Source organism: Mesoplodon densirostris, chromosome 9 (assembly GCF_025265405.1).
Source record: "Mesoplodon densirostris isolate mMesDen1 chromosome 9, mMesDen1 primary haplotype, whole genome shotgun sequence".
Classification (NCBI taxonomy): Eukaryota; Metazoa; Chordata; class Mammalia; order Artiodactyla; family Ziphiidae; genus Mesoplodon; species Mesoplodon densirostris.
The window spans coordinates 10388517-10412835 of record NC_082669.1 but is presented as its reverse complement, the minus strand read 5'-3'; the positions used below and the strand labels follow the sequence as shown (position 1 = coordinate 10412835).

Genomic DNA, 24319 nt, shown 5'->3' with positions numbered 1-24319 from the left:
ATTAGATAAAGAATACATATGAAGATAACAACTAAACGAACATCTAAAAAGAAATTTTAAAATTACAGACTCAAATACCTACCACTTAACATTAAAATAAAAATGTACCACACATATATAAACTACTACTTTTTTTTCAGTAATATGGCTTTGACATGAGATTGCCTTGCAAGTGACTCATGAGCCCCATCAGCAACATGTGATATTTGCTTCTGTGAATACAAAGGTGATTCCATCTGGAAAGTGGGTGACAGGGTTTCCAGTTTGCTGATTTCATTCACCCTTTTCTCTCATTCCATTACAATTCCATATACTCTCAGAAAACTGTATTTGCTTGTATCATTTTACACCTCCATATGGACTGTATCCAAGCTGACAAATTCCATGAGTTGCATATCTTCTTTTAAGTTTGACTTTAGGAGTCTTTCTCTTAGCCTTATTTTTTTTTTTTTTTTTTTTTTTTTGCGGTATGCGGGCCTCTCACTGTTGTGGCCTCCCCCGTTGCGGAGCACAGGCTCCGGACGCGCAGGCTCCGGACGCGCAGGCTCAGCGGCCATGGCTCACGGGCCCAGCCGCTCCGCGGCATATGGGATCCTCCCAGACCGGGGCACGAACCCGTATCCCCTGCATCGGCAGGTGGACTCTCAACCACTTGCGCCACCAGGGAGGCCCCTCTTAGCCTTATTTTAACTATCATCTTCCTTTCAATAATTTATTTTGTTGAGTTGTTTATGGCAGAAGGGCAATTCCAGTACCAGTTACTCAGTCATGGTTAGAAATTTTCATCTCTTGAGTCAGTTCATCTACAGTAATTTTTTGAAATGCTTAGAATCAGGCATTCTGGTCATCTTTCTCATCCAGCAAAAAACAACTTCAGTCTCTATAAAGTCAATATTGTTGATACCTTCTCAAGAGGAAACAAAATTTGAGACCTCCACCTCATGCCCACTGAGTCACAGATGCTTTCACACAGCATTGTTGGTATTTTCCAAACATTGTAGTGTGTTTGCCATTGTTTTTCAATGATTCTAGTTCTAGTTCATGGAACAAGTCCTCAAAAAGATCTTTAATTAATTAAGAACCTACTTTCAGAGTATCACAAGTATGTCCATTCAATTCTGAATAAGTAATGTATTTAGTGATTCCAAATAAGTATATATATATATATTTAGAATACACAAGTGTGAAGGTTGACACCATTTCTGAGCAGAGAACTTTAGCTGTACATTGGTATTACTACATGTGGTTTTCTGCACAGGTTGCCATAAATTTGGAGACTAAATATAACTCAACCAGAATATGGTTGAAAAGCATGAAACCTTGTATACATGGTATATGTAAAGTTTTATTAATCTGGTCACATGTGTTCTCCAATGCAGCAAAATCATTTAGTGTCTCCTAAACAAAACAAAGGGAAAGCTGTTTTGTTTTGGTTTTTTTCTAAGCATAAGGCTGACTAATGTGACAATTGAGGCTTAGCAATACTTTCCTTACTTGTGGATCCAGGAGAGTGTATTTTCAGATTCAAAGTTAAAAATCAATGAGATGTGGTTCTCCCATTCCCTTTGCCCTGCACTTCTAACCCTGAAAGGGGAAAATACAATAAATCCAACCTCCTCAATTGCCAGAAGAACACCTCCATAAATCTACACAGCTGAGATGTTGATTGAGAGTAGTTTTCTCTAATTTATTTTTTAAATCTCAAGGCTTTTCTAGGAAAGTCAGGGAAAGAAGGAATTATCATAGGAATTACTTGCAAAGTTAATTCCCCACTCCCAGTGCCAGGAAATATCTCCCTGAAAGTGGCAGTTTGGCTATAAAAATACTTCCAGAGGAGTTCTACATGAATAGAAAAGAGATAGTCTTTCCTCCTGCTAAATCTATTGAAGACCTCCTCTAACCATGTCCTTTCTCCTCAGGCCCATAACACTTATTTCTCTGAGAAAGGCAAGACGAAGTTAGGACCTCTTGCCATGACATTACTAAAATCTGTGTTCACATTATGTGTTAACTACCCAAATGTAATAGAGTAGAATTCAAAAGTGACACGATACCATGTGCACTCCTGTTAAAGTGGGATGAAATAGGCAATAAAAATGTGGAAAGTAAGTGTGGGGAGGGAATATTTATGAAGAACTAGGAAATGCATTTTCTTCTGGCAATTTGGAAAACTATTCAGATGAAATTGTCACCTTCATGGCCCAAAACTTCAAGTTTTATCCTCTGGCATACCGGCAAAGTTGTTAGCAATTTTTCCCTGGGAGGTCACAGAGAAACTTTCAAAAGATAAGAAAACTCTCCATTTGAGTCCTTTCATGCCTCTTTGAATTGCCCCATCACTTTTCACCTAAAACTTCATCATCACTACCCGCTAACTTCTTTTAAACAGCCTCTGCTGCTGACACCAATCCCCCTAGTTTTTTAAATCTAATTATCTCAATGTTTTTTATTTACATCCCTAAAGACAATGATACAAGTTGCAGTAAGTTTTGGTTGTTGGCCAACTTCTATTCTGAAAATTCCTCCACTCCTCTTGTAAGAAAAAAAAAAAGTTTACTCTGAATAGAATATTGTAAAATATTAGAGAGATAAAAAGTTAATCGAATTGAATTTTAGTTCCTAAAGTTCAATTGTTCATAAGATGAGAAAATATAAATTCCATAACTAAAGCCACTGTGGATTCTAAAAGATCTCAGTTTATGTGTTCTCCCTTACTCATATTTCCATCAAATGAGAGCTAAGTCTTCTGTTGCAATGAGTTAAAACTAAAATCAAGCTTACAATTTTAAGAGTACATTGCATTGAATACAAAAAAGATGATGATAATGAGTCCATGCTATATTTGGAAAATTATTCTAAGAACGAAATGAAGCAACTTACTTGCAAGTGAATGGAAGTCCTTTATTCCTAATACATCTATTGGCACATTGGTCTGCAGTGCTCATTTTTTTTGTTTTTATCTTCAGTAATGGGTCTTCTTTAATTAGAGTAGTCTTTGCTGACTTTTTGAATTCATGAAGTGTGTTTCTTCTTTTCTTCTGTCCTTCTATTAATAATAATAATTTTTTAAAAACATAGGGGAAAAGCTTTTAAGGCTCATATAGAAAAAAATATCCCTAAGAATCATCTACAAGGTAATGATTTTATCTGACAACATACCAGACCTCCAGGAGTTGGGGGGTGGAGTAATGTGGGTAATGATACTCTCAGATACTTAAGAGCAAGAGAGGAATAGTTAATCAGTGAAGAAAAAATAACTTCACATGCAGAGTCATTCATCTACATTCTTTCAAATGAAGGATGCTTTTAAAAATTAGGACAGAGTTCACTCTTAAGAAATAAATAACATGGTATTCTCCAAATAGTATGAAAGGAAGTGCCAGGACATATCATATCATGCTCTATAATTAAATCTGTCATTTCCTTCTACAATTGGTCCTTATGTAAGTTATAGTATTAATTAGATAAGCCAATTCAATGACAGGTGAGAACCTTCTCACTAAAAATGGTGCACTGGGTAAATTCTTCTGACTTGGTCTTTAAAGTATTTCATATTATTTATATTTTAGCCCTTTCATTTCCTACATAAGTGTTTTCTGTGCTTTTGGGCACTATTTCTCAGTATCACTGAAGTGTTTGTTTTGAAATCAAGCCAAATGTTGTAAATAAAACGTATGTAAATCTTCATCCTTTAATGTAGCAATATCATTTTTCTTCATCAAAGTATTTTACCAGGCCCCTAGATAGCATGAAGCCTCCTATTAAAAAGCTGAAGAGCAAAGCTAAAACATCCCAAGAGACTTAATCTTATGGATAACTTTAGAATATGAAGAACTTGCTTCTTCATTCTTAATTTGCCCAAAGTTACCTGGTTTCTAATGATAATCACCTCTTCACAATGAGGATCAAATTGTCTAAGAGATTGCAGCTGTTGTAGAACAAGGATGGACATAACTGTGCCCCTCCCCTGCCTGTCAATTCATTTGAATACCCTTATAACAAAGGCAGTAATAATACGTACATTTTTAAGATACAAAACCAAGACACAGGGGAAAATTGATGACTTAGAAGATCTGATTGAAAGTCCAGCTGCCTGGCTTCAGAGCCCCCACTCTTAAACACGTATGATGCCATCTCTCTCTAAGACTTGCTAAGAAAGCATGTGGAAATAAAGGCTTGTAAACAGTTTCTGAAGATTTGGTTAAAGCTGTCAGTAGAGAAGTAACTTGGATGGCAGAACAGGAAATCACTTCTTGTCTTTAAACGTGGTGAAATGTGCCAAGAAAAGAGGGTGAAAATTTTTCTGTAGAAAATTTGGAAATATGGCTTAACAGAGGTACCAAGAATAGCATCATACTCTTAAATCTGCCAGCAACCACTGGCTCCAGTTTTTTTATTAAACATGCAGATGCTACCCATTAATATCTATCCTAACCTGAAGTCCACAGTAAATAAGAGAAAACATGAATTCCTGTAAATCTCTGGTTCTCTATAAAACTCCAGAACACAGTCTCCAAAAGACTGGTACTAATTTCTGTAATAATGCTTTCATTTTCTTTTCTTTTCTTTTCTTCAACTTTTCTTTGCCCTATAGATGGAATGGCTATGGTAGAACAGATATAATTTAAAAGACATTTTAACATAGAAATTCAGTCAACCAAATAATCCATCAACGTGTTATTTATTGAGTGTGGACCAGATGCCTTGCATAACATTAGCAGACTGATGATAATTCTGGCATTCTTATTGACTTGCCAAGTGACTTTGTTTAATTACCTTAAATGCTAATATCCCATTACTCAATTTACAAAATGAAAGTTATATTACATTTGAACTAAAAGGAGGTATTTAAACTATAATCATTTGGAAATCAATTTGGGTTAAAAATGTTATGAATATGCAAAGTTTTAGTTTTGTTTTTGAAATTTCATCCTTTAATTTCTGGCATAAGAGAAGAAACCGTTATTCTCCCAAGCAAAGAAGTGGTATTATTCTTTTCAAATTTTGGTTTCTGGGCTTCCCTGGTGGCACAGTGGTTGAGAGTCCGCCTGCCGATGCAGAGGACGCGGGTTTGTGCCCCGGTACGGGAGGATCCCACATGCCGTGGAGCGACTGGGCCCGTGAGCCATGGCCGCTGAACCTGCGCGTCTGGAGCCTGTGCTCCGCAACGGGAGAGGCCACAACAGTGAGAGGCCCACATACAGCCAAAAAAAAAAAAAAAAAAAAAAAATTTTGGTTTCTGCCACAGGACCATGTTAATGGGAGATAAGTTTCTCCACTAAGAGTTTCTGCTTCTTTTGACATTAGTGCACTATTTCTTAGGTGCTGTGAAATGTTTCACAGCATAAAAATCATCTGAATTCCTGTATAAATTGGAATACTTCTCAGAAACAAATAGTGGTTAATGGACACAGAAAATCTATTCAAAAAACTATCTGCCAAAGTGGAAAAACTGTGGTATATATATATGTATATGTATATATATATGTATATATATGTGTGTATATATATACATATATATGTGTATATATACATAAAATAAATTCAATTAACTAAAGGTATAGAATTAAAATTGGCCGAATGTATTATGTATTTATTACCTATGTTTAAGTGTGAGAGAAGAACATAAAACTAAATTTTAAAAGTCTAAGACAAGCATTGAATTCAGACATGTATTTTACCAATTACCAAATAAAATAGAATACCTGGTCAATGCTCTGGTTTCTTTTCTCAGAACCATACAACGTGAAGGAAGCCACTGAGGATGACTAGAGAAAAGTTTTTCTGTGGGATCGTTGATTATATTTAATTCTGCAGATCCTCAGCTGTCCTATTGAAATGTGTTAATGCCTGGCTGTACCTCATAAAAATAGTCTACTCTTGCTTGCTGATAAACTTTCAATCACTACCTTTCATCTAAAGATCAAAAAGTATCCTGAAAAGCAAATAAATCTATGATTTCCCTTTACTAGATAATAAATAGGAGAGAAAAGCTTGTCTGGGGCTACAAATCTAACCAGGGGCAATCAGAACCAGATACTAAGATTCCCTTCTCACTCTTTATTTCTCATGACTTAGAAGCTTTCCCTTATAATTCAGTCATATCATTAGGTCAGTAACTAATTATTCAAAAATGCGAAGTTCAAGCTAGTTGTACGTCATGTAATCCACACATCAATAAAATTAATTCCTTCTTCAATAAAAGAAAAATTCAAAACAGAAGTCATTCAAAAACAGCATCTGAAAATAAAATTCCTTTGCTGAAAATACTTTTCACTTTCTCTTCCACATGTATTAACAACTGATGCTTGTTTTAACAACAGTTAAAAGACAAGCTTAATTTGGGAAGAAACTCAAAAATATCTTTGGATCAGATTTTTCCCTGCTATTTTTTGTGCATGACTGCTAGTTGAAGTTTATAAACAAAACATTGAAATGAAATCAAAGGGTAAGAGATCACTGCAACTTTGTCACGCTTTCTTATATTTTAAATTGCAACTCCTTTTCCCTCTTCCCTCAGTATGGGAAAACATTCTGTAGCTATGTTTCCTGAAGAAACCAAAGTCCCTATTTTAAAACTGAAATCATTAGGCTCTTAGTGAAAAGCTACAAACAGAAAGTAGGGTCAAATGTATCAAGGTGCTTGAAGAAAGACACATTTCTCCCTCTGGTCCCTGGGCCTCACACTCATTTCTCTCAGTACCTCATATATTTTCTTCTCTGTATGGACTAACCATTGACTTCAAAGAAAAATCCTGCGAAGGAAAGGATTTGCAGGGTGTGGAAAGAAGCAGGAATCTGGCTCCACAGATTCTGAGAAATCTACCTACATGATTAGTGATTAACAGCTTGAAGTGGCAAGATGTTAAGATGAAAGTACACAAATAATTAATGGAAGGGAGTGGTGGTGACTGGAGATTTACTTCCCAAAGGCAAAAATCATAAATACAAGTCCAAATCTTCATTTCTATTATCTAGGACTTGGGTGTCACAAGTGGACAATTTTCATCCCTTCTTTAGAGAAGGGAACAATATCATAAATAAAGATGTCAAGAAGGGATCAAGTCAGATTTAAATCAAATGTTGGTATTTGAGAAGCAGCATAAGTATCTCTTCCAAAAAGATTTACAAATGAAATGATGTTTGTGTGAGAACGGGGACCTCCCTAGATATTTCCCTCCTTCTACTTCCGTGCCACTTCCTCATTCATCCTCCTCCTGGTCTCTTCCTTCACTGTCTGTTTCTACCTGCAGCTCTCCTCCACACACGAACTAAACCAACCACACTTCAGTCAGGTATCTTGTCAACTCAAAAACTTCCAGCTGTGACCCATAATGTTTAAAATAGTGTAATTTAGCATGATATTCAAGCATACATGCTAGTCTATCTTACTTTTCCAAACCCAGGCCATACTCCTCCTCCTCAGGTACTCAGTACACCAGCCCTACATGATTGCCTGTCCTTATACTTTCTCACTTCAGTACCTTCGGCCACTTTGTGTTCCCCTGACTTAAGTACTGACCGTACTATTACCTGTATTTTCATACTCAACTTGAGTATTGCATACTTCCTAAACCTGGTTTGATCTTCTGAGCTAGAAATGAACTCTCAACCATAACATAATAATACTTCTAACACAGAATTGTTCTTATATTACTTAGCAAAATGGATTTTTTAAAGCAAGTTTCAGTTGATTTCACTGCTGCTGTATTCAATATAAATAAAAGGGAAAAATGCACATTGCATATTTCATTCACATAGATTTGGGTAGGAATCTCAGCTCTATCCAATATGTAAGATAATAAGAAAAAAATTAAGTTCTTTAACTTCAGTTTCCTCATGTAAGATGAGTCAATCCAATAATGCCAATCTTATTAGAATTAAATAAGCTTTGTTTTAGAACTTGGTCCATAACAGTCGCTCAACAAATGTAGGTTTCTTCATCAAAATATCTATAAACAATAAATGCTGGAGAGGGTGTGGTGAAAAGGGAACCCTTCTGCACTGTTGGTGGGAATGTAAATTGATGCAGCTATTATGGAGAACAGTATGCAGGTTCCTCAAAAAACTAAAAATAGAGCTATCATATGACCCAGCAATCCCACTACTGGGCATATACCCTGAGAAAACCATAATTCAAAAAGAGTCACGTACCACAATGTTCATTGCAGCTCTATTTATCATAACCAGGACATGGAAGCAACCTAAGTGTCCATTGACAGATGAATGGATAAAGAAGATGTGGCACACATATACAATGGAATATTACTCAGCCATAAAAAGAAAGGAAATTGAGTTATTTGTAGTGAGGTAGATGGACCTAGCGTCTGCCGTACAGTGTGAAGTAAGTCAGAAAGAGAAAAACAAATACCATATGCTAACACATATATATGGAATCTAAAAAAAAAAAAAAATCGTCCTGAAGAACCTAGGGGCAGGACAAGAATAAAGACGCAGACATAGAGAATGGACTTGAGGACATGGGGAGGGGGAAGGGTAAGCTGGGAGAAAGTGAGAGAGTGGCATGGACATATACACACTATGAAATGTAAAGTAGATAGCTAGTGGGAAGCAGCCACATAGCACAGGGAGATCAGCTCGGTGCTTTGTGACCACCTAGAAGGGTGGGATAGGGAGGGTGGAAGGGAGACGCAAGAGGGAGGAGATATGGAGATATATGTATATGTATAGCTGATTCACTTTGTTATAAAGCAGAAACTAACACACCATTTTAAAGCAATTATACGCCAATAAAATGTTTTTAAAAAATGAAGTTATTGGGGTGGAGAGTCAGTAAAAGAAACAAAACAAAACAAAACAAAAAACAAATGTAGGTTTCTTTCTCACTTGTTCATCTGTACATCTCCCACAGGCTCCTTGATAGTAGGTGCTCATTTAACGTTTTGTTGTTGTTGTTAGAGGGGATTGGATATTTGTATCCAGTGTAGGTGGGAGTGGATAGAGGATAATCCTATGTAAACCAATTCCTATAAAGATGGCTTGGGTCTATTATATTGAACATTTCTTTACGTTTTTTGAAACTTTTCTAAAAATATCTCCATAATATATTCTGCTCATAACTGGTTGTCACCTCATTATAGTATCCACTTCTTTTTAAATATTGTCTTATTTCACAATAGGTAAAAAAGAAGACTGATAAGCTAAATCAAAAAGTATAACCCAAGCAAGTAACAACAAAATTCTAAATGTTCAATGTTAGATGATATAAAAAAGAACAGACTTTCTTTGTATGTTCTAAGAGGACTATCCATGTTTTCCACTTTGAAGAATGTAATTTTTTTAAAAACTATCAAAATAATGTTGCCATCCAGACAAAGGCAGACCCTCTTTTGTTAACAATTTTAGCATTATCCACTTTAGGAATTATTCTATTACTTGTAATTCCCAACTGGCCTCTCCTTGCCTGCAGCATACTCTTGGGCTGCATTCCCCCTATCCTCAGGAAACTCAGTCATTTCAACATTAGCCAAAATGAAATATAATTACAAATGTATATCTCCTGCCAAAACTTCGCAATGCATGCCAAAAACAAATAGACATTGTCTATGGTTGATCTACTGTTTGGGTTTTCCACACTGTGTTCCCCATGCATAAGCACAGATGATTCCAGGTAACCATATTCTACTTCAGCCCATCAACATTTTGATCTTTGAAAATGAAACTCCTCAAAATATTAGCTGTCATTTCAATTTATACTCAAAATCCCACAAACCAGCAATGTCATATAAAAATCAATTTTAACATGACCCATCTCAAAGGTGATAACCTGCTAGATTGAACTTTTTTTTTTTCACCTCTTCAGAAATCTAACATAAATGTTCTCGAACTGACACTTCCCACACAGTGTTGTTTTCCAAAAGGGACATATCACAAAATCGAAGAAAGCCAGGTGGGACTGATTTTCCTTGTCATTTTGCAAATTCTTGGTGTTTTCAACCTTTGTATTTATTACATTGGAAACTAGATTAGAGGTCTGATAAATGTCATATTTAACTTATCTCAAAAGATATAACTGAGATATATCTCAGTTCTCTATCTTATATTATTAAAAAAAAAAAACTATGTCTACTGTCTGGGCATTTATTCCATTCTTTTATTCCCCTGTGCCCACCCATAATGCTCACTACCTTCTCCCGTTGGCATCCCAGCCACGACAATGAACCAAATACAGATGTTTCCTCTTGCCCTGATAACAACAGAAAACTTCCCAAAGCAGCAAATGAAACTTCTAAACTTCCAGGCAATATGAACTCCCAAGCAACTCCTTCCCAACCTGTAAATTCTGGGGAGAAAATGGGAGACTGAAAGGAGCATTTCTACAGCTATAATCAGAGTCACACAATTTTTGCCTCCTTGGCCCTGCAGTTTCAAAAGGGCAGGCATCCATACCCAGAAAGAATGAGACCTTAGCAGAGAGGCTTTCTCTTTCATTTTTATAACATGCATATACTCAGACTTTAATCTGCCTTCTCCAAATGAAAACCTGTATTAAGTCATAATTTGGCCCTGAATGTTGACTGAGTGATGCGGGGTAGTAGATTGTCAATGGAAAATTCTCCTCTGGGGGAAAAAAAAAAAAAAACATGTCCCTGCAGTACTGACCATCACTTTCCCCCCCTCTCTTCAGCTTTAAATTTATCCAAACCAGCAAAGTTCAGCCAGTGTTAGCATCTCCCTCCCATCCCACCATCCCTGACTGTCAGGCCAAGTGAAAGGGGGCTGGATCAATGGGGAGGGCGATGGAAACAACAGAGGGGATGCTAAGTATCGTTTTAAATGCTTTTCAAACAGAAAGAGAATGTCAAAAGAAAGCTGAATGAGAGATTTAAAAAAAAAAAAACCCATACCACATACAGAGTTAAGAAAGGATGCTGGGAATCGGGTAAAGAGAGCGTTAGGAAAAGGAAATGTTAGCAAGAGAGGATTAAAGAAGAAGAAGAAGGAAGAAAAGAGAAAACTAACCTGCATAGGGGATGGCAATGGGAAACAGGAGAAGGTGGAGGACGTGCTGCAGCAGCAGGACTGGCAGAAGTTTGGTCACCCACATGGTGCTGCTGGATGTGCTGGCGGATCCCGCTGGCGATGCCTGCGTGAAAGAATCCTGTTGCGACTCAGTGCCTAGAAGAGCCCGTCGGCTCTGAGCTGCTTTTTATTGCGATGAGCTAAGTTTGTTGTGTGATTAACTGGAAAGATCTAGGTCTGAACTCCCTCTTACGGTAAGAAACTGTTTAACAACAGCCCTTTACTCTCTTCCACCCCCCTCCCTTCCTCACCACCCCCCACCCCCCAACAGCACCAAACAGATCCCAGCTCCCCACGACCCCACCCCCACTCTGCTGAGGAAAGAAACTTACAAAGAGAAGGTCACCTGGCCTGGGGCCAGCTTCCATTTGGAAGTTGGAGCTCCAGATCCCAGTGGCTCCTATCCGAGCAGGGAAGGGAGCAGCAAGGCTCAGCCCAGTAGCTAAATCAAGGCACAGGCAGAGGACCAATTCGCTAAATTTAAACAGGAAAATACACGTGTTTACATCTCTGTTTGGGAAAAGAGGAAGGGGAAGCAGCATAAGAAGAAAGCAAAGCACTGCCTTTCTGTCAAATGTGCGTCAGCTCCTAACCTCTCTCGTTTCACTACTAGAGCAACCCAGGGATTCCAAACACGGACACAGGCTCCCCAGGTGGTCCGAGCCCGGGAAGGAGGTGGGGAGGCAGGCTGGCAGGCAGAGCGCAGACAGGTCCAGCCCAGGTAGCAAGTGGTCCGGTGAGAAAAGGGTATGTTATTGTGGGGTAAAAATAAATAAACAAGCAAAACAAAAGCACCCACAGTGTCAGGCAGGAAAATTGCCCCTGCCCAATGGGTTCAAAGCAGATAGCTTTTTTTCAGAAGCTGAGCTAAGCTCCCCAGTCACCACAAAGGTACCAAAAGCACATAGAAGAAATGTGTCTGATTTGGGGTCTGTGATAAAATCTGGTCATGTACTCTTCTTAAAATGTCTAAGACATTGGGATTACCCACTGCCTCTCCCTGACAGAGAAATGTGGCACGGATTACATGTCCTTGTGCACACACACACATACACACTCACACATGTGGGTAACTTCTAAGACTAACTTTCACTGGAAATCTGTCAAGGGGGTTGAATTCATAAATAATTCATACCCCTCTCTTCTCCAGCTCCATCCTGCCTGCATGCGCTCAGCAGCCTCCCTAAATCTAAGTGGAGAGAAGACGAGCTTGCATTGGGGTGGCGGTGGAGATAAGGGACAGACACTTGTTATATAGAGATTTGTCTTTGCACCTTGAGGTGATGCTTTGATTACTTTAGGTAAGAGCTTGCTTTATTTTTAATGGATTTGGAGGGATAGTTGTCCCTGCGTATCTCTGAAATGGGTACAGGTAGGAGCAGTGTCTCTGTCCACAGAAGAAAGGAAAGTGGGCATATTGTGGAATGTCTCTGGAGCAGTGTGCAGCTGTACAGAGATGGTAGTGGGCGAAATTAAAACCACCCACAGACAGCCTTCCCTGCACAGTTCTCACTCCTCATCCTCCAGTCCACCCCCACCTCCAGAAAGAACCTAAGGTTGGGGGAGAGCTAGAGAAGCTAGTGATTAAGAACTAGTTTGGAGGAATCCACTTCATCCTAACTTTTCCTGTTGTTAATCCTTCTCTTGGATCATTTTCTCAGTGTATTGCGTGACCATGGTTCTGAATTGCCCCATGGTATCTCCTGTGCTTTACTAGGGATTCAGATGCCTTTTAAAGAAGCTAGATTTTTCTGTAAGTAAATTCTTAGAGGTAAAGAATGAAGATCAGTCTTTCTATTTGTTTTCTCTTTCTCAGAAAACAGAATCAGGACCATAAGCATAATTGCAATTATCATTATAGCTTGGGGCAAAATCTATCCTGGATAAGAGATTCAGGACACTGAAAAGAAATTGAATAAATTTATTTAACAGGTCTCACATTTTCACAATTTTTTATTGGCACATTAAATATAATAAATGCTTAACCTTATTTAGAGTTATTTATATTTCTATTCTGACAGGTTATTTGGTTTATGTATATTGAAATGACAGCTAATGTGCATTGAGTTTTTAGTGTATGCTAAGCATTGTACCAAGTACTCTTAAAAAGATTCTTATTTAATCCTTACAATAAACCTACATTAAAAAGAATTATTATAATTCCCATTTTATAGTTGAGGAAACTTAAGTATATTATTTTTATTCTTAAATAACTTGTTCAAGAACCCAAAGGAATAAAGATTCAGGTGGGAGAGTTGAACATTGTTGGTCACAACCCATAGGATGGGGTTAACTTCTGTAAACCTCATAAGAAGTACCACATGTGTTTTGTACAAGATTATAATCACTAAAATTAGCCTAAGACCAAACATAGAAGATGCTTAATAATAATTTACAAAACAAACCAAAATATAAACAATTTAAAATTTCCCAAAACTATGATAAAATACACAAATAAAATAATGAATTATGCTGTTACTTTACTTTGTCTTGATAATACAGTCTCTTTTTCTTTCTAAATTATAATAATGATGTTTTCCCCATGCCCTGCTCTTACCTTTATACTCCTTAGGTGTTAAACTGTGTAAATCCCCAAAACTGTTTCTGAATAATTTTTGATGAAACAGAAAATATAAAGAGAGTACTTTAAATGCTACAATTTGTGTAATTACTTAAATACAGGATGGATACTCATTGCCCATATAATATCATTTTAAATCTTTCATAAGTTTAAGATTTCTAGTATTCCATGTAAACTGGATTGATTGAATGGAAAAATGTATGCCACTGTAGTTTTTTTTTAAGCCTGCACTTGATTCCCCCCAAAAAGAAAAAAAAAAAAAAAAAAAAAAAAGGTCCTTGTCGTCAAAAGCCTCCTGTTTCTCAAGCACCAGTGATGTTTGCATCTATTTACATCAGAGTGAAACTGATAGGACTTTGTGCTCTGCAGACCACTAATGAGTTCTGCACTCTTGGACTAGTCATTTCATTTATTAAGTGATTGGCACATACGTGGTACCATTCTATTTGCTACTACTACTCCTGTAGACTCAGTTTAGTCGTATGCCTGGTTTCAAATCCCAGTTACTAATTGAGAAAGTTAATTAATCTCCCTAAAACTCAGTTTCCCTACCACTAAAGTGGGACACTCTGTACCAGGTATTGATACTTGGCTCAACATTTCAAATGTGTTATCTCACTTACCCACCCACCCCTGAACAGAAGCTATATAAGTATAAGAGGTATTATTATTGTCTCTGATTTACAGATTAAAAACAAACAGATTTAGAGATGATAAGTAACTCACTTTAGGTTAAACTGCCAATAGCATGCTATTCTAAACCACAGCTATCGAGGTGTCAAGTCACTGCTATCAAATACTATGCCACACTGACAGATCCAGACTGAAAGATTTCCAACCTTCTTCCTAGCTTTAAAATTTCATTGTTCTACTTATATGAATTCTTTAATGGTCACTATACTTTTATGCAATTCTTGCCTTCAACGTAAGAAAAAAAGTGCCTGTGTCATCTTTGAGATGGCTTATCTTTCCCATGCAACCATATCTTCTCATTCTTTCCCTACTTATTTGTTCCACTGTCTAAATGGTAATTTTTCATCTGTGGGCCTCACCAGTAAACAGTCGTGTTGATTACCTTTAATGTAGGAAATATTGCAAAATTCATTATGATTTGTATTGATTTCCTTTGGATAATACAGCTCATTTCAGAGTATGTACATAAAATGTTGGTCAACACATTAATTTGCCTTGACTTATATCCAAGGTGCTACCATCTGAATGTTTGTGTCCCCCCCAAAATTCAAATATTGAAATCTTAACCCCCAAAGATGATAGTATTAGGATATAGAGTCTTTGGGAGGTGCTTTGGGAAAGGGGTTAGTGCCTTTATAAAGGAGACTCCAGAGAGATTCCTTGCCTCTTCCACCACGTGAGGACACAGCAAGAAGGCACCATCTATGAAGCAGAAAGTAGGCCTTCACTAGACACCAAATCTGCTGGTGCCCTGATCTTGAAATCCAACCTCCAGAACTGTGGGAAATAAATTTCTGCTCTTTATCACCTACCCACTCTATGGTGTTTTGTTGTAGCTGCTCAAAAAGACTAAGACACAGGTACCTTTAACAGTAGCTCCTAGTGAAGGAGTATATGTTCTAGGGATAGAAAATGGTTATTGGGTAATTGCTTTTCAGAAAACAAAATTTAAAAGTGTCTAATACTGAGTACTAGTTCAACTAAAACTTTGGATCAGATAGAAAACATTTATAAATAAGTGAAGCAGAATCAGAAAACAATATGATAAAAGTAGGCAGGATAGCGTGTTTACTTGAAAATTTCTTCAAGACAGGGTACAATGGCCACGTGCAAACCTCACCCTGTGCTGTCAGCATGTTAGCCACAAGCCATATGTGGCTATGTAAAAACTTAAGTAAAATTAAAACTAAACTTTCAAAGTTGCACTATCAATGTTTCAAATACTCAACGGTCAAATGTATGTCGCTCCCATCATGAACAATGCAGATATGGAATATTGCCATCATTGCAAAAAGTTCTATTAGATAATGTTTACCTAGTCTAAGATGTCATTTAAATGTCATTTTAATGTGATTGTAGGCTCAAGCAGAGGGGTAGAGCAAAACAATGGCTGTTAAAGATGAAAGAAAAAGAATACTAAAAGTTAACCTGTACATTGGTGACATTTACTTTGAAATCCCCCAACTTTCTTTCTATTAATATTTTACATAGTTTGAACAAGTATAATAGGACTCCAAATTACTTTGTCTTTTGAACAGAAGACAGGTCATCGTTCAGAGGATATGTCAGGCACACAGGACAGACACAAGCACAGAAAAATTTGTCATGAGAAAAAGGTTTTAAAATAGGTATTTTTAACAAAATACCTGTCTACTAAGGAATGTGATACAACCCATACATTCAAATATAGCATCTCTGGGAATGTGGCAGGTCTTTGTCTATTACATTTTTTAAAAAATAACCTAATTGAAAACCCCTGGCAGGACTTTAGGATGCATTATAGATGTAACGTAAGGTTTTTAAAGTTAATTCAACATTGATTTACCACTAAAAAGGTTAATGTTTACTCAAATCATAGGCTCAAACCTTACTCCTGACTTTTCCACACTCCCAGGAAATCTGCTGCAGAATTTGTGTTAAGACCACAAGGCAACATCCAGGAAAATGACAGTAACATATCACAAGGTAGGAATGGTCAAGTGTGTAAAAAAGCAGGGTTATTTTTCTGTAGAAATGTATCATACATACTTAAGCAGAAATCTTCATTTTTCTTCATGCAGTTCATTAATGTCTATAAAGCAATAGCAGGGTATGTTAGAAAAAATTCTTCTAAAACCAAAAGGACAGTCATGATTAGAGCTGTTCCTTGCTTTTGGGGAGTAAAGAGAAGATAGGCATAGAGAACACCAGGAAATCTGAGCTAAAACTAAACTCTATGATGCTGCATTTTCATTTTTCTTTTTTGAGCCGCGAGGGGCCATTCTTTGAATCCAGGGGTCCTAGTTAACTAACACTCATCACCTTGCGTTTAGAGGCCAGCTTTTATGTATTTCCAGGTGTTGGTTGCTTTGCTAAATCTGAAGTGCCCCCAAACTTATAAAGCCTAAGTATTCCACACCTGGTACGTTGGACACTGGCATATTAGTAAAATGTATGAAGTTAGGGAATCATGTCTTTTTTTCTGTGTTTAGAATCCAGCAGTGAAAAAATTATTAGTGTAAGAAAACAAATATTCACAATAAGGAATTTTTCAAAGCAACTGTTTGATCCATTTATTTTTTACATCTAAAAAGCCACACAATAAAATTGAGGTTTCCTTTTTATTATATGTACATGTTGCATGTTTATTGTGGTCTTGGTGATATCTGAGGGCAACTCCGTTTACCAGATGGCACTCAATACCAGGAATTATATTTCAAACTTGAGAGAAAAAGGCTTCACCTGGTTGAGTACTGCTTTCGCATGAATGTGGATGTGTGTGTGTTGGGGGGTGCAAGGAGGAGTGTTTTTTCCTTATAACATTCTATACTGTACATAGCTCATCTGGTCTATTGGCCCTACTTATGAGTTACTTAAAGAGCTATTTAACTAATGCTATGATAGCATGGTCCCATATAAGATAATAACCTTGGTAATTTTTTTAAATGACTGAATTTCTATCTAGTTTGTTTGTAAGGCAATGGGGTTTAGGTTGTTAAGCAAGCTTACCCTTAAATTCCTAATCTATGAGCCTGGGACTCCTTATTCTAAATGGTAGGGTCCTTGGCTGACTTCTTACCCCTTTCAAGTTTGGGAGTATTTGTACTCACTGGACCCCTGGAGACTTTATAGAGCCAAATCCATCAGAAACATCACTTTTTACTGGCAATGCAGCATTGAATATGAGGAGGCAAATTCATGGTTCCTGAAACTTTTTTTTTTAATTGCTAAATGTATATGCTTTTTCAATTCACAATATTAGGGGAAAATAACAAAATTATGTAAAATGCCAGCCTTAAAGGACAGATGAAGTATGTTGCTGAATGCTTTAATCTAATCCTGAATGAAGGGAGAAAAATAACTCTAGAACGAACCAAATGTTCTCACCCTGAAACTCTAAAACAGAATTCCACCTCATTGATTGAATAGGTGATGACATTTAACAGGACACCCACAATGGAGAACACTCGATTATAGCTATCTTAAACTTTTATTTTTTATTTTTATGAATAAGAGAAGTTATAACCTCCTTTTTTTTTTTAAGAAGATGTTGAGGGTAGGAGTTTATTAATTTATTTATTTTATTTTTGCTGTGTTTGGTCTTTGTTTCTGTGTGAGGGCTTTCTCTAGTGGGGGCCACTCTTCATCATGGTGCTTGGGTCTCTCACTATCGTGGCCTCTCTTGTTGCGGAGCACAGGCTCCAGATGCGCAGGCTCAGTAGTTGTGGCTCACGGGCCCAGTTGCTCCGCGGCATGTGGGATCCTCCCAGACCAGGGCTCAAACCCGTGTCCCCTGCATTAGCAGACAGATTCTCAACCACTGCGCCACCAGGGAAGCCCCATAACCTCCTTTTAAAAGTAAATAAAATAATTTCTTTAGCTATTCTATCCAACCCCAAAACAATATATTTATTGTAACATTTCTTGTGTTTAAAGGTATACTAATATTTTTTCCAGGTTTTAGGTTTTGTTTTGGTTTGTTTTTCCCTGACTTTTTGCTCAGAAACAACTTCCTAACTCTCCAAAGTGCTGTTTCATGTTATGGTTATTCTGCATCATCTGACAAGTTAATTATCAGAAAAAAAAACCAGTGTCTTGCTTAATTTTTAGTTCAGGATTTCTATACAATATATAACCTGCCCTACAATTTAACATTCCTTATTATGGATTTATTTAATTCTTTCTTAATGTATGCAAAGAGTGCAAAGTCAAGACTAGCTAGTTCAAGTCCTAATTATTTCACTTACTGAGCAAACCTGGAAAAATTAATTCATTCTACTCATTGGCAAAATGATTATAATTAGGGTTGTAATAATTTTTTTAAGTGAAAGCAAGTTTATTCAGGGAGATACACACTTCATAGATAGTGGTTGGGCCATCTCAGAAGGCAAGAGTCCCCGAAATATGGGGTGGTTAGTTTTTACAGGCTGGGTAATTTCATAGGCTAATGAGAGGGAGGATTATTCCCACCGTTTTAGGGGAAGGGAGGAGATTTCCAGGAATTGGGTCATTGCTCAGTTTTAGAAGACCCTGAGGTGCTTCATAGGCCTTTAACCCATGTTCCTCTCCACCTCCTTTTTTTTTTTAAATTTTTTAAATATTTATTTAGGCTGCGCCAGGTCTCACTTGCAGCATGTGGGATCTTTAGTTGTGGCATGTGTGTGGGATCTAGTTCCCCGACCAGGGATGAAACCCAGGTCCTCTGCATTGGCAACGTGGAGTCTTACCCACTGGACCACCAGGGAAGTCCCCTCAATTTTTGGCCTTTTATGGTCAGCCTCAGAACTGTCCTGGCACCTGTTGGTGTGTCATTTAACATGCTAATATATTACAATGAGCATATAATGATGCTCAAGGTCTACTGGAAGTCATATCTTCTGCCATCTTGGGCCTAGTTTGTTCTAACCAGTTTTTGTCTTATCCTCAATGGCTAATAGTTGTGCCCTGCCCCCTTCCCTCCTGTCTCATTCCCAGCTCAGAGATTTTACTTCCATAATCTTACGGGAAGCAGAGGGGCAATGGTCCGTCTTCTGTAGCTGTTTCAGGGCCGAGTAGGAACATCGACTCTGCCTGTCAGAGAGTAAAAATCTCTCGATGCCTGATCTGGGGGTCCAGGGAGAGGATAGCTTCTTGTAACAATTATTTATAATTATATTTATTTTATAATTATTAATTATAGTAATTGTTGCTGAATTGGTTGACTGGCCCCCATGCCGGGGCCCTAGCCCCAGCCTAGACCTCCTTGTCTCAGCCAGGGAGGTTCTTTTTCCAATTGGATTTGCACAGCCAATAATGAAACTGATGCTGAGACTAAAACAGCACAACCTTTATTTGATGGCCAAAGAATTGAAAAGCAAGAACTTAGTTCACAAATAAACTTCTCAACCCAATTTGGGCAGAGACACCAAATTTATAGGAGGATTGAGGTAGAGGGGGTGGGGGGAAAGGAAAAATTAGAAGGAACAGTCATGACTTATTCACATGGGTGTGGTTTGGACCCGGAATTGATGCAACCCTCCTTTTCAGTCCTTGCTTGGGCTTTTCTGGTTGTTGTCATAGCAACTGTCAACTGTCATGGCACTGGTGGATGTGTCATTTAGCATGCTGATGTGTTACAATGAGTGTATGAGGCTCAAGGACTACTGAAAGTCAAGTCTTCCACCATCTTGGGCCTAGTTGGTTCTAACCAGTTTTCTCTTTTCAGCTTCCTCTTGAATTTAGGTAAGAGTAATTGGTTTCCATTCAAGGGAGAGGCAGGGGTATGATGCTGGGGCAATAGCCTTGGTAACATAGTGATTAGCGAATAGTCATACAAAGCACATGGGAAATATTTAGGAATGCAATACAATTTTAATTATTATTGTCCATTCAGATGCTCTTGTCATTTAATATCTCAGACAGAAAATACCTAAATTAAAATTCCGAGTGAAGACATGTTCTTGGCATGATGATGTTAGGAAAACCCCTAGTATTTAACAGTTATTTAATCCGAAGTGTCTGTTAATATTTTGTGATAAATTTTAAGTGGCACTAAATATGAATTTAAGCTTTCCATATGTATCCATGTATTAACTAATCTAGGGAAGTAGAAGGAGCCACAGAATTCCATATTATAAAGTAATGTGAGTGAAAATTAAATATAAGTAAAATAATTTGATAATTTAAAATGTAAAAAGTTTTGGGCATGCTCAACTTTGAATTGGCATCTTGCTTGGATAAATGTCATTAAAATAAATTCCTTGAAGTTACTTAAAGGAAATACAGCATCAAGAAACTAACAGTATTTGTGTTCTGTTCCATTAAATCAGTAAAAAAGGTATTAAATGCCAGCATGTTTTATCCAAAAGATTCTTATCAACTCCCTTTCTCAATACTAAAACGTTCACTGCTTTTTTCCTATTTCCAAGTAACTCAAGCTATGCACTCATTTTACATTCAAGTCTACAGAGGAAATGGTTGAATAGATATTGTCCACCTTGCCAGTTAGAGCCTACAGCAATGTCTGGAATATCTTAGTGACTACCAAAAACTATTTAGATTCTGAATAAGCTTTATGAATTTTCACCTAACATATCCAAAATTTTTGATGTTTGTCTTCAAACAGTATGACAAAATAGTAGTAAATTCACCATTTAATTTTATGCACATCGGCTTACGGATACACACGTGAGTGCATAAATAAAATCTATTGGTCAAAACTACCATAAACTCCTCTAAGGAAAGCCAGTTTACCATTTAGTAGACCGCTAGATTTTTAAGTGACCCAAAGTCTGCTCTTTACAAAAAAGAAATTTAAACTGAAAGCAAAGTTCTACTTTTGTAGAACACTCAAATATCCCCTGTTCTCTGACATACATCTTTAGACATTGATTTAAGACAAAACCCAAGATCTATGTCCGTTGATGCTCTATTGAGATTGATTTCAGCTCTAATAAATACTGTCTTAATAGTACATGATTTGTAATAGCAAAACTTAGGAACTATTTATATGCATCAACATTAGATTTATTTTTGATAATTTAACAACATCCAATGACATATCTATAAGCATGTACTTATAATAAATTCTAAATAGATACTTTGAATCTTTTGACTTGAAATCTTTTCCTTCAAACGACTATATATTTCTGTAGCCATAGCCAGGTCTTGTAAATTTATGTACAAGTGATGTCTGTTTCCAAAACCCAAAACACACTTTCCTTGTATCTTTAATATATTGCTTTATAAATCTTTCCATTCATTGATTCAAAACATTTATGGAGCTCTCTGCTAGGTGCTAAAGATGCCACACTGGTTATACATGTTGTGGTAGGCAGAAGAATTGCTCCCCAAAATGTCTGTGTCCTAATCCCTCAACCCAATGAATATACATAGCAAAAGAGAAAAAGAAACTTTTCATATGTGATTAAGGTTAAGGATCTTTTGATGGGAGATTATGTTTGGTTATCAAAGTGGGTGCTATCTCATCACAAATGTCCTTTAAATCAGAAAAAAATTTCCCAGCTATTTCAGAGAGAGAGCCATGATGACTGATGAAGAGTCAGAGAAGTGCAAATTGCTGACTTTGAAGATGAAGTAAAGGGGACACAGCTAAGGAATTGGGTTAGCCTCTTGAAGCTGAAAAAGGCAAGGAAACAGATTCTCCCCTAGGACCCCCAGAAAGAACACCGCCCTGTTGTTATCTTGATTTTATCCTAGCGAAACCCATGTCAGACTTCCGACTTACACTAACTAAGGTAATTAATTTCATTGTTTAAGCCACCAGGTTTGTAGTAATTGGTTACAACAACAATAAAAACTAATACATATGTGTTTGTCTAACCTCCCTGAGTAGTTTGTAAACTCTTTAAAGGTAGGAGTTAAGCCTTACGTTTCCTTGTATCTTTCCAAATTAGCTTTGGAAAGGTAATTTGGAAAGATGCTTTCACTTCCTATGTATTTTCACTTAGTAAGTATTCAAGAAGTCTTGATTGAATGATATAATATGGAAGTTTAAAAAAAAAATACCATCTGTACTAACCAGTCTGTGATGGCAGTCTTAACCTCATGGTGGTTTCTGCCTTGCCCTGTGCAATAATGCAGTAACTGCTCTGTGAGAGAGACATTTTGCAATGTGCTGTCTATTCAAGTAATCAGGAGAAAGCACAAAAAATCACACTTGACAGTGCAGGAAGATTAGCAAACAATACTGCTGTTTTGAAAGACAGAGATCTGTATGTTTGAAAGGGGAAGTTGCAAAACTATCTTTTCCTTTATCTATTCAGATTCCTAAGGAAGGAGGATTTTACAACTAGTATTAGCCTTGTTGGAGATGCTTTTATATGTCTGGCACTCCTCCAGTCCAAGTTTATCTGATACCCTCAAACTTCCCAGAGCCTCCTCTGGGATGTAAATCCAAAGTTCTTGTGCAAAAGTAACTGAAAAATTGACGTAGCAGTGCAAAGAAAAAGCCAAATAATTTATTAAAAAGGAGCAGAAAAATACTTATAAGAATTACACAAAGTCTGTCAAACACAGATGGATTTTGCTAAAAAAGCCTGGCCACATACTCTAGGACCTATGGGTGTAAAGTGGGTAATTGAAAGTATTTTTATCCCCTCCAACCCATTTACTGTTTCTTGGATGGCTGTTGTATTTACACATCTTATTACAAACATAAAATCATATGTTAAAACCTACTCCAATTCTTGCACCTGCTGGGAAGTATCATTAATAATCTTTGACTGCCCAATGTACTAATAGATATGAGACCATACAAAAGAAAGGAGACATGATCCCCATCCAAAGGGTGAATTATCTTCTACCAATAAGCCTAGCAATGATAACCTGAGAGAGCCACTAGAGATATATTACATTATTTCATGTATTTTTACATTTCATTTTGTGTTTCCATTCTTTGTATTACATTTCCTGTGATTTTTAAACTGTTGAGTAAGCAAGTAGAACTGGGTTTATTCTCTTCCCTTCTTCCTCACTTATCATAGTTTTTGGTCATGATGATGGCTAGTCAGTACTATCCATCCATTTCCAGTTTCTGCAGCCTTAATATTTTCACTGATTTACTAATTTAAAAATAACTAGACTTGCCATTTTCATTAATTTAAGAAATGTGCATGGGAAATCACCAGGTTATCTCCCTTATTAATGTTGCCGTAAGTTAAATGCATTAACTCCAGATCATAAATAATAATAAACATTTATGGGAGCACTATTCAAAACACAGCTGATTCACTTTGTTGTACAGCAGAAACTAACACAACATTGTAAAGCAATTATACTCAAATAAAGATGTGAAAAAAATAATATGAGAAAAAATAATTTAAAAAATCATCACAACAGGGGCTTCCCTGGTGGCGCAGTGGTTTAGGATCAACCTGCCAATCCAGGGGACACGGGTTCGAGCCCTGGTCTGGGACGATCCCACATGCCACGGAGCAACTAACTCCGCGGGATGTTGTGCCCCAGGGTGCCACAACTACTGGGCCTGCGCTCTAGAGCCCGCAAGCCACAACTACTGAAGCCCACGTGCTTAGAGCCCGTGCTCCACAACAAGAGAAGCCACCGCAATGAGAAGCCTGCGCACTGCAACGAAGAGTAGCCCCCGCTCGCCAAACCTAGAGAAAGCCTGCCTGCAGCAATGAAGACCCAAGGCAGCCAAAGTAAGTTAATTAATTAAAAAAAAAAGTATAAGGCACAGAGTTATGTGAAATAGTATGTTTGAAAACTATAGAAGATATTTTTTTTTAAAAAATCACACCAGACATCTGGATAGGTACTATTATTATCTCCACTTTATAGATGAGGGTCTGAGTTTTACTACGTACAACTAGTATATGGCAGATATAGGATTGGTACCCAAGCATTCTGCTTCTGAAGCCTACATTACTAGCCTCTGTCAAAACAAAGCAAAACAAAACAAAAAGAGTAATTTACTGCATGGTAGTCTAAGGACAAGGGATAAAGGGTTTCCTCTAATTTGAACTTGAATTAAATGTGGAAAATGGGGAGAAATCTGTCCATTAA

General features: G+C 37.2%; 1 protein-coding gene across 2 annotated transcripts in view; it reads right to left on the bottom strand.

The window, feature by feature from the left end:
- The window catches only part of HGF (hepatocyte growth factor), a 78631-nt gene extending 67548 nt beyond the window's left edge, over positions 1 to 11083 (bottom strand). Inside the window, exons 1-2 of one of the 2 annotated variants that reach the window (XM_060107982.1) lie at positions 10984 to 11083; positions 2881 to 3046 (exon numbers count right to left, since the gene is read on the bottom strand). In XM_060107982.1, coding sequence (XP_059963965.1) covers positions 2881 to 3046; positions 10984 to 11068 — 251 coding nt within the window. In that variant the 5' untranslated portion in view covers positions 11069 to 11083. The remainder of the gene's footprint in view (positions 1 to 2880; positions 3047 to 10983) is intronic. The other variant, XM_060107981.1, reaches the window with a different exon arrangement.
- Between the last annotated feature and the right edge of the window lie 13236 nt (positions 11084 to 24319).